Source organism: Ictidomys tridecemlineatus, chromosome 5, assembly GCF_052094955.1.
Source record: "Ictidomys tridecemlineatus isolate mIctTri1 chromosome 5, mIctTri1.hap1, whole genome shotgun sequence".
In the NCBI taxonomy this organism is placed as follows: Eukaryota; Metazoa; Chordata; class Mammalia; order Rodentia; family Sciuridae; genus Ictidomys; species Ictidomys tridecemlineatus.
The window spans coordinates 174653847-174663995 of NC_135481.1; the positions used below are offsets into that span (position 1 = coordinate 174653847).

The following is a 10149-nucleotide window of genomic DNA, read 5'->3' on the forward strand; positions in this document are numbered from 1 at the left end:
GAAAGGGCTCATGGGGGCGCGCCCCTGCAGGGACCTGGGAGCCCCCCGGGGTGGCCACACGCGCCAGGAACCGGGCTTCCGGGCCCAGGAGAGCCCTGCAGAGCCCCGAGGTGGGCTTCAGTGACCGGAAGCCGGCAGATGAGCAGAGAGGTGGGGAAGCTGCGCAGGCGCCGGCCTCTCCTCCCCCGTGTGGGCCTCGCGGGGCCTCCTCCTCGGCTGCCAACGCTCAGAACGGCCTTTGCCAAGGAGGCGACATCTGCAGGAGCACACGGCCTTTGGGGCTTCCAGGGGGCCTGGCCCGTCCTGCCCCGGGCTGCACCCCGCGGGTCTCCACAGCGCAGTCCTGCGGGAGGGGAATTGCTGAGTCATGAGGTAAGTGTATGTTAACTTCACAAGAGGCTGTCCATCTGTCTCCCACAATGGCCACCACTTTGCATTTCCACCCGTGATGGGCAACTCAGTTCCTCTTCCTCCCCGCCTCCCAGCACCTGTCGCCAGCGACTGAACCTGAGGGTGGTTAACCTCTGAGCCACATCCCCAGCCCTTTTTATTTGGAAACAGAGACTCGCCAGGTTGTTTAGGGCCTTGCTAAATTGCTGAGGCTGGCCTCCAACTTTCCTGGGAGTTGCATCCCAGGGTCGCCTGATCCTGAACACCTGTTCACGTGGGTCTTGGCCATGTCTCTTCTTTCATTGAGCTTTTGTTCAAAACTTGGCCCGTCTTTTCTTTGGGTTGTTTTCTTATTACTGCATCTTGAGATCTCTGTGCATCTTCCAGACGTACATTATGAAATTTATGCTTTACAAATATCTTCTTCTAGTCTGTGGCTTGTTCTTCTCCTTATTATCTTATTAGTATCTTCAGAGGAATGAAAATGATTCATTCTGATGACGTTTAATTCACCCATCTTCCATGATTCACGGCCTGATCTGAGAAGTCTTGGCTGAAGTTTTGTGTTTTTAAACCTTAATGATAGACCACAAACCTCTTCGTCCAATATTCTCGCTTTTAACAACCCTGTAAGACCCCATGCCATGAGCCTGCAATGTTTTCCTGCTGTGAAGGAGGAAGTTCTAGGCAGAGGGCCGCCAAGTCCCAAGACTGGACCTGCGGGCTTCCCAGAGGCTCAGCTGACCGCCGGGCGCCCGTGGACACACGGTCCACCACCGCTCAGTCAGGACAGGCCTGCGGGGAAGTGTCCTTGTCCTCCGGAAACAAGCTCAACATGGAGCCTGAGGGTCGCAGCCAGGAGCTGGGCCATCAGAGGGGGAGCTGGGCGGGGGGCATCAGCTCTTCCCTCTAGCGCTGCCCCAAGGCTGGTGGCTTAAAGCAAAAGTCACCCTTTCTCAGCTCTCTGGGTCCCCGAGCTGGCCAGAGTCTAGGCTGGCCCTGGGCTGCTCGGTCGGGGGGGGGGGGGGGGGGAGGGATGGAGGCCTCGGGTGCATTCACCTGGTGGTCACGCCCCTCCAGGGAGCATGCGCGGGAGAGTCCCAGCGCAGGACCCTGCCCAAGCCTGGCCTTGGAAAAACGTCGCCAGAGCCAAACAGTTCACAGGGCCAAAGCCAGGGCGAGGGAGGAGGCCCTGCAGCAGAGAGGCCGGCAGGGACCAGCGGGTCTGGGGTGGGGTTCAAGTCTCCCACAGAAGCAAACCCTGGTGTCCAACCAGGAGGGATCACGGGGAAGATCCCTGCAGGCAGCCCCCGCGTCACCCTGACCCGGCGCTTAGAGACAGACATTGCGCTGAGGAGGGCAGTTCCTGATCCGAGTCCACGAGAAGAGGTGACTGTCCTGTTAGGTTACCTTTGCTGGCCAGCAGGTTGGCCCCGCGGGAAAGCCAAGTCCCGGGTGGACCGCAACAGCAGCAGGCGAGGAGGAATGGAAGAACCGAACCGGCCCAGAGATCCGTCCGCCGAGGGCTGGGTAAACAAACAGCGGCTAATGATAGATGCCGCGGCCATAGCAGCGAGAAGATGACCTGGGTCACAAGACCTCTGTGTGTAATTTGGATAAATCTGGAAAACACATAGCGCAGGCAGAACACTGCAGCCTGCGTAATAGCATGTATTTAAGTTTTGAAAACACAAAAAAACATGATGCGCTGTTGTGCACTGAGCCGTGTCCCCAGGGGTGGGAGGGAGAGGAAGGAGGCCGGCCTCACCTGGGGCCTTTGGTTTCTTTCCAAATCTAGGACAAATAGGCCCAAGGTTGACACGTGCCAGTGGGAGGATGGGATGTGGGGGATGTTGTACTGTCTTGAGCATTTGTCTGATTTCCCAGGCGGTGCACCAGGGATTGAACTCAGGGGCACTCCACCACTGAGCTGCATCCCCGCCCTATTTTGTATTTTATTTAGAGACAGGGTCTCACCGAGCTGCTTAGTGTCTCGCCATTGCTGAGGCTGCCTTTGATCCTCCTGTCTCAGCCTCCCCAGCTGCTGGCATTACAGGCTTGGGCCATCTGAATTTGTCTCCTCTTTTTTCCAAAAAGATAAGTCCAAAATAAGTAAAAAACAAAATCCAGAAAATGGTAAAATGGTTTACAGCTGCTGCTGCTTCTTCTTCTTCTTCTTCTTCTACTACTACTAGAAATCCCACCAAAAAAAAAAAAAAACCCATATGCAATGCCAGGCGCAGTGCACGCCTATAATCCCAGTGGTTCCAGAGGCTGAGGCAGGAGGATCTCGAGTTCAGTGCCTCGCTGTTACTGGGGCACTAAGCAATTCAGCACCACCCTGTCTCTAAAAAAATATAAAATCGTGCTGGGGATGTGGCTCAGTGGCCCAGTGCCCAAGGGTTCCCTCTTTGACACTCCCTTCCCCTCAAAACCCCACCATCTGCATCTACAGGGGGCAGGAGGTGGTGGAGGGACGCCCCCAGGACCCGAGCTGTGCTCCTGCCTCTGGCTGTTGGTGGCACAGGCTGCGCTGACTTTCTCCCGCTTGACAATGTGGACTTTCTGACTGTTCCAGGAGGGACACGCTGTGCTTGTTTAATAAAAACAAACAAAATACAGAGGGGCTGTTGGTTCTGTGGGTCACAGGCTCCTCTGGGCCTCCACCGGTCCCAGGTTCCAAAAGAGACCTGCCCTTCGACCTGCCCGTTCCTCATGTCCTGGAGTGAGCGCCAAGGCGGGCTCAGTGGCCGCTGAGCTCCCCAGGCCTGAGAGAGGACAGGCGCGGCTGGGGGCCCGGGCTGGGCAGGGACGAGGGGGCCCAGATCTTCCACCCAGCTCCCCTGAGGACCAGAGCCGGGCAGTCCCGCGGTGGAGAGGGGAGACTGAGGCCAGGGAGGGCACCTAGAAAGAGGCAGCGTCGCTCACAGCGGAGGCTGCTGCGTCCGAGGCCCGTCTGCTGGGACTGGGCGCTGGGACTGGGTGACTTGGGACAAATCCCCTCGCACTTAGGGGCCAATTTCTCTGGCAGGCCCAGTGGGAATCGTTCTGCCTCCTCCTGAGCCTTGAGCTGTCACAGGGTCTGTGCAAAGGGGCTCCGGGTCCTTCCAGTGACAGCCAGGGGACACTGATACCACCCGTGGAGAACTCGGGTGCCGAGCACTTGAAGGCCTTTTGAACCCAGCCTCCCCTGGCCAGCGGACCTCTCCAGAGTGGCCTCAGTTGTGTTTCCCATCGGGGGCCACCGCCTGCCCCTCCCCTTGAACTTGGCCGTGACTCTGACTGCCCCTGGGAACAGGAGGCAGAGGAACCCTGCCCGGCGTGACTTTGTGTGTCTTCTGCCGACACTGTCCCTGGAGATTCTTGCTCTTGGAGCCCCGGCCACGCGAGGGGGCAGATGTCATTGTCCGGGGGGGTGACAGTCTGCTATGTGGGTAAAGGAGCTTCAGTGACTCGCGACCTCAGCCTTCGAGTGGCTGCTTCAACGCCCACAGAGCAGAGCTGAGCCTCTGCTGAACCTGTCGGTGGCCACAGAGGCGTGAGCGTTTGGGTCGGCTGATTTGTCACTGTGACCCAAACACCCGACAGGCACAACGGAGAGGGGGAAAGGTTTATTTGGGCTCATGGTTTCTGAGGTTCAGCCCACAGTTGGCCGACTCCATGGCTCTGGGCCCAAGTGAGGCAGGACATCACAGGTGGGGGGACAGCCGCCCTGGTGTGGCACCGGGGAGCAGAGAGGAGAGCTCCACTCACCAGGGACCCAGCCTGAAGCCCACGGCACGTCCCCAGGGACCCCTTCCTCCAGCCACACCTGAGGACAGTCACCCCCAGTTCACCCTCCTCAGTGGATCGATCCTCCGATTGGGTCCCGGCTGTCACCGTCCCAGGGCTCCCGCTCCAGCACCCCTGCGTGCTCACACCTGAGCGGCGGGGGACGCCTCCGGTCCAGACCCTCACAGTGCGCCAAGTTGAGTGCCTTGTGACCCAGTGCAGGGACCTAGACCCCGGGCCCCGCCCACGGAGGACCCTTCTCCCCGCAGACGCAGAAGCCGGGTCTCACCTGCCAAAGGGGCAGGATCAGGGTTCAGCCCTGGGGCCCCCTGAGCGCTGGGTCCGGCTCACAGCGGAGGCCACGCCCACCCCGACTCATCCTGAGGCTCTGGGTCTGGGGGTGGAGGCAGCTTACGGGGGACCCCAGGTCTGTACCGCGCTGTTCGGTCCCGAGGCCATCACCTGGCAGCCATTGACAGGCGCATGGTGAGGTCCTGGCAGGAAGTCCTGGGGCTGAGGACAACCCCGGGGGACAGTCTGTCAGAGTCCCCAGGAGGCCAGATGTGAATCTTTGGAGCAAGTAATCAGTGTCCCCTCCACATCCACCCTGGGCCCTGAGATGTGGGGCCAGAGGAGCCTCGGACGGCAGGAAACTGGGGTCCAACTGATGACAGCCGGCCAGCAGTGGGGACCCAGTCTGGTGACAATCCTCTTCTTCTGAATGCAGATACCTGATGAGCCCAGATGGGCTTGTGGTCCCCCTCATTCCCAGGAAGAGATCAGTTTCTTTCAGGACCAGAGATCCTGGTGTGGCTCTGGGCTGTGGCCTTCCTGGTGGACATGAGTTTCCTGGTGACCTAAATGAGCCCTGAGGACCCTAAACCCCAGTGACTCTGACGCTCCCCTGGTTCATGGCGGGAAATGGATTCACTTGGCTAATGGCCAGGCTGGGCAGGCAGTGGGCAGGGGACAGGTGCTTCGTGCCCACCAATGTCCAACCCCCTCTGGTCACTTCACCCCACATCAGTGCCTTTGGGTCCCACGAAGTTGACCTGAACCCACAGCTCCAGGCCTGGATCCATGGCCCAGTCGGATGAACCCAATTATCCCATTCCTCTGGCTATAGTGACCAGTCCAGGAATGGCCTTGTGACCTAAAGTGGAACTGTCCCCAGAGGTATCAGGAAACAGGCAATCCATTTCAGGGATTGATAGATTGCAGCTGCTGCTACCAGCGGTGGTAACTGTCAGAGGGTGAAGCCCACAGAGGAAAATCAGGGCCTGGGGCGGGAGGCGCGGGAATCCCAGTAGCATTTAAACACCTAGATCCAGCCATATCTGAAGCCAGACCCCTTGAACTTTTCAGTGACACTGGCCAATCAGCTCCTGTTTCGCACGAGCTGAGCAACAGTGAAAGTCTTCAGATGTCATTAGTGTGTTCTCCAGGCTCCGTCTCCATGGTAGCCACAGGCTGGCAGAGTCAAGTGACCTGGCCTCCAGCTCCAGCTCCCTGCCCGCCTCAGGAGTGGGGATTATTGGTTCCATAAACGCTCGTGGAAACTGCAGTGAGCCTGAGCACAGGACAGGCGGCACTCAGATCCTAGCAGAGGGGAATGGTGACAGCTGTCATTTATTGAGCACATAATGTGCAGCAGGCTCTGTGTCAACCCCTTTCTGGGGATGAGCTTTTTAACCTCTTAGGCAACATGACTAGGCAATGAAGAAGAAGCCGAGGGTCAGAGGGAGGTTGAGCAAATTGGGCAAAACCACACCCAACAGGCACAACCAGGATTCCAGTCCAGACAGACTGGCTCCAGTCCACCCTCCACAGAGAGGAGAGGGCAGGAGGTCTGATGGGACAGCAGGGACAGGGACAGGGCAAGGGAGAAGCTCTCCTGGGCAGAGCCAGCTCTGTCATCTCTGGGCCCCGGACAGAACGCAAGTGGCTTCTGAATAGGTCATGAACGATGATACCGTCTCCTCCCGGCTCGTAGCCCTCAGCATCCCTGTGAGACACCCGGCTGCCTGAAGCCACCAGGGCAACCCAGGTGCTACAGGGGAAGGAGGAAATGACACTCAGCACAGAGGTGATCTGTCGGCAGCCACAGTGACTGGAGCAATAAGGAAACAAGGAACAGCAAAGCTCTGGAAAGTGAGAGCAGCGTGTGCAAAGGTCCTGAGGCAAAGCACTGAGAAGGCAGAGCTGAAGGGAAGGCACAGAGGTGGGCAGGGCCGGCTTGGAGACTCTGGGGCCCATTTTGGGTCCCAAGCAGACGGGGCACACCACCACATCCACTGGGCACTTGTGTTCCTGCCTACATCCCTCCTGCAGAGGGGTAAAGCTGCTTCCTCATGTGATTTTGGACAAATCACTCAGTTGCTCCAGGTGGAGGTCAGTTTTTCCCTTTTATAAAATGAGGAGAATAAAGCTCCGGCCTAACTGGGATCATCAACCTGCTCCGCCAGCACCGTCCTCGTGACAGCGCCGCCCACTCTGGGCTGGGCTGCACCCGGCACTGGGGTGTGTGCGTCTGGCCCTGTAGCAGTGCGCTTCCCCCTCGCGGGGCCTCGTCCACCCTGGAGGGAACTGAGGCAGCGCTGGCCCTGCGCACACAGGAAGGCCAGGCCCTGCTGGTGGCCAGAGCCCCACACCTGACTCAGTGTCCCCAGGCCCCCAGGTGAGCCCTGTTCAGGAGGACCGCTGCCCGTTCAAATCTCCACCAGGATTCGGGAAAACACAGCACGGCACAGCCCAGCCCGGTGGACCGCGGGAAAGAGGCAGAAACAGAGGCCCACTGACCTGGCCGTGTTGGCCCGGCAACTGTGGCCCCAGGGACACAACCTGCCCTCCTGGGATCTGAGCTCCGTGGGCTGGGGGCGGAAGACACACCGGCATGGAACAGAAAGCTCTTCTCCCCACAATCCACCACCTCACTCCAGCCCTAGGCAGCCCCTGGACAGCCTAGCCCAGGACGTGACAACTCCAACTCATTATGTCACAGCGGCTTAGCCAGGGCCAGCCCCAGGGCACGACATCACCCAGGCCCAGGGAAAAGTGAGGACAGGAGCCAACCCCAGGGGCACCCACTTCTCTGGCCTCGCCCACCCCCTCCCCTCTTTGTTCTGGGGCTGGGGGTCCCTCCCTGGAGTTCAGCTGTCCCAAGGAACCAGAGGGGACGGTGGAGGGGCTGGGAAGGGGGAGGCGCTGGGTCCTTGGGGGGGGGCGCGGGGGGGGGGGGGTGATGTCTGTGTCTCCCCTCCCCTCCCCTCCCCCCTCTGTCCCCTCCCCTCCCCTCCCCCCCTCTGTCCCCTCCCCTCCCCTCTGTTCCCTCCCCTCCCCTCCCCTCTGTCCCCTCCCCTCTGTTCCCTCCCCTCCCGTCCCCTCCCCTCCCCTCTGTCCCCTCCCCTCCCGTCCCCTCCCCTCCCCTCCCCTCTGTCCCCTCCCCTCACCTCCCCTCTGTCCCCTCCCCTCACCTCCCCTCTGTCCCCTCCCCTCTGTCCCCTCCCCTCCCGTCCCCTCCCCTCTGTCCCCTCCCCTCCCCTTCCCTCCCCTCTGTCCCCTCCCCTCCCCTCCCCTCCCCTCCAGCAGGGAGGCCAGGCCCCGCTGGACAGCAGAGGTCCCGAGGCGTGGAGGCTGAGCCAGGCCTGTGGGCAGGAGCGGGAGGAAGGAAGGGACGCGAGAGGACAGCAGTGAGGGGTGCCTGGGGGTGGGCGCGGAGGCCAGGGCGACAGGAAGCCCAGCAGCTGGACCGAGGAGCATAAATAGCCCCGCGCAGAGCCGGCACCGGGCTGGGCGGCGCTCACTCGGCAGGGGCTGTGCTGTCCCCGCGGTGGCCTGAGCACCGGCAGCGCTGACCCCCACCCCCGCCCGCACCGTGTCCCAGATGCTCTCCCGGGCAGCCATGCTGCTGGGCGGCCTCCTCCTCGCGGTGGCCACCATGATTGCAGCCCAAAGGAGTGGACCCGAGGCGGCTGCGCAGTGCCAGGTGCACCTGGTCCAGAGCGGCCCGTGCAGCTACACCTTCGTGCTGCCGGACCCGCAGCTCTGCCCGCTGGGGGACCCCGGGAGCCCCGACAGCCTCCAGAGGGACGTGTCCCCCACAGCGCCCTCGGCCTCCCTGGGCGCCTGGCGGGCCCAGCGGATGCGACAGCTGGAGAAGGCGCTGGAGAACAGCACGCTGCGGCTGCAGAAGGTGAGTGTGGCCACCTGCGACCTCGGGGACCTCCGAACCCGCGGGCGATCGGTCACCCCAGGACCCTCCCTGGGCAGAGACTGGATGTGAGGCTCCAGGCAGGGCCCGAGGCCACACAGCAAGGCCAGGCCGCCTCAGAACAGGAAAGCAGGCTCTTTGCGGCTGCCCTGGATTCATTCATTCACGTGCTCAGTGGAACCTCGTTGCGCCCTTGCCACAGACGGGTCCGCCCCAAGTGCAGGGGTCCAACAGACACAGTGGGGGGGACAGCCCCTCTGGGTGAACCAGGGAGAGGCATAGAGGTGTCTACTGTGTCTGATGGGGACCCAAAATGGGAGAGGAGTGTGGGGCAAGTGGTGGCCGGGGCTGGACATCTGAGGTCAGACCACTGGAGAGCGGGGTGACGGAGAACAGAGCATGACCAGGCAGAGGGCCCAGAAGCAGCCAGGGCTACACAAAAGGGACAGGGTCGTCACCTGGGGAAGGCACGGTGGCCAAAGCAGGCAGAGCAGAGAGCGAGAGGGAGAAGAGGGTCCAAGGTGGATCCCCAGAGGCGTGGGCAGGGCTGGCCGTGAGGCCCTGTGGGTCACTGGACGGCTCTGCTCTGAGTGTCGGGGACCCAGCGTGGAGTCCTGAGCGGGCAGCAGCCAACTCCCAGCTCATTGCAGGGGGCAGGAGGGACTGCAGGGGCCTCCAGGGGAGGACATTGTGGCCCCGCAGCCGCCAGGCGTCAGGTGACAGGGCTTGCGGCAGGAGGGCCTGGGCGCGGGGTGGGTGGGGTCCTGGCATGTTGGGAAGGGGCGCCGACCAGCTCTGGGGGTGGAGTAGGTGTGCCGTGGTGGACAGATGGTCGTGGGGTCACCGAGGGCACCCGTCCTCTCAATTCTTTCAGCAAACACTGAGCACCTACCAGGAGGCCCAGGTGGGCTCTGGGCACAGGGAACAGGCAGCCTTGGGGCGGCAGGAGGCAGGCAGGACCCAAGGGGTCCAGGAGAGAGCTGGCAGGGCCACTGTGGGCCCATGGCAGGAGGAAGAGGCCCAGGACACGGGACAGTCTGCGTGGAGGGCGCGGCAGCCCTGAGCCAGCTCAGGACGAAGTTAACAGCAGCTGGACTTGACAGGGGAAGAGGCAGGGGCTTGGTGTGTCCCGCCTCACACCTGGCAGACGGTTTGGGCGGCACTGACCAGCAGACACCTCTGCTCCCCCAGTGCGTGGGCATGGGCTGGGCAGTTGGACTCGGGCGCCCACAGACAGCGCACCTGGGGTGACGGGTGGAGCTCTGAGAGGATCACATGTGAGCCGAGTCCCCTCCGTCTTCCAGAGGACGGTCCCAGCACCCTGTTCACCCTTCTCCAGGCAGGCCAGGTGCACGACGGTGCCCAGGTCGGGCGGCCCCGCACACAGCCCTGCCACTGCTTCTGCCGGCCTCCTACGGCCCCGCCAGCTCCTCTGTCCCACCTGCCTGCCGGCCACACCCGGTCCCTCTGGCCTCCACCCGGCAGCCAACCCAATGCCCAGCCAGCTGCCTGGGTGTCTCCCAAGCAGCTGTCACCGAGACCTATGGGAGAGTCCACAGACAGAGAGGCTCCTCCTCCTCCAGCCTGACTCCACCCCCCACCCAGACGCTCCAGACAGGGACCCCTCCTTAATGAGGAGTGGGGGCGGAGGGTGACCCCTCAGGCTCTGGGAAAGGAGGGTCTCCCTGGGCAAGGCCACTTCCCTGCCACCCCACGAGACCCTCAGACTTCTCTGCTGGTCCTTCCCTTGAGCATCCGCTCACAACCAAGTCCCTCGT

General features: G+C 61.9%; 1 protein-coding gene across 1 annotated transcript in view; it reads left to right on the top strand.

Annotated features, from left to right (window-relative positions):
• Positions 1 to 7745: 7745 nt before the first annotated feature.
• The window catches only part of Angpt4 (angiopoietin 4), a 10041-nt gene continuing 7637 nt past the window's right edge, over positions 7746 to 10149 (top strand). Inside the window, exon 1 of the mRNA XM_078049077.1 lies at positions 7746 to 8439. Within this exon, the coding sequence (XP_077905203.1) occupies positions 8045 to 8439 (395 nt within the window). The 5' untranslated portion in view covers positions 7746 to 8044. The remainder of the gene's footprint in view (positions 8440 to 10149) is intronic.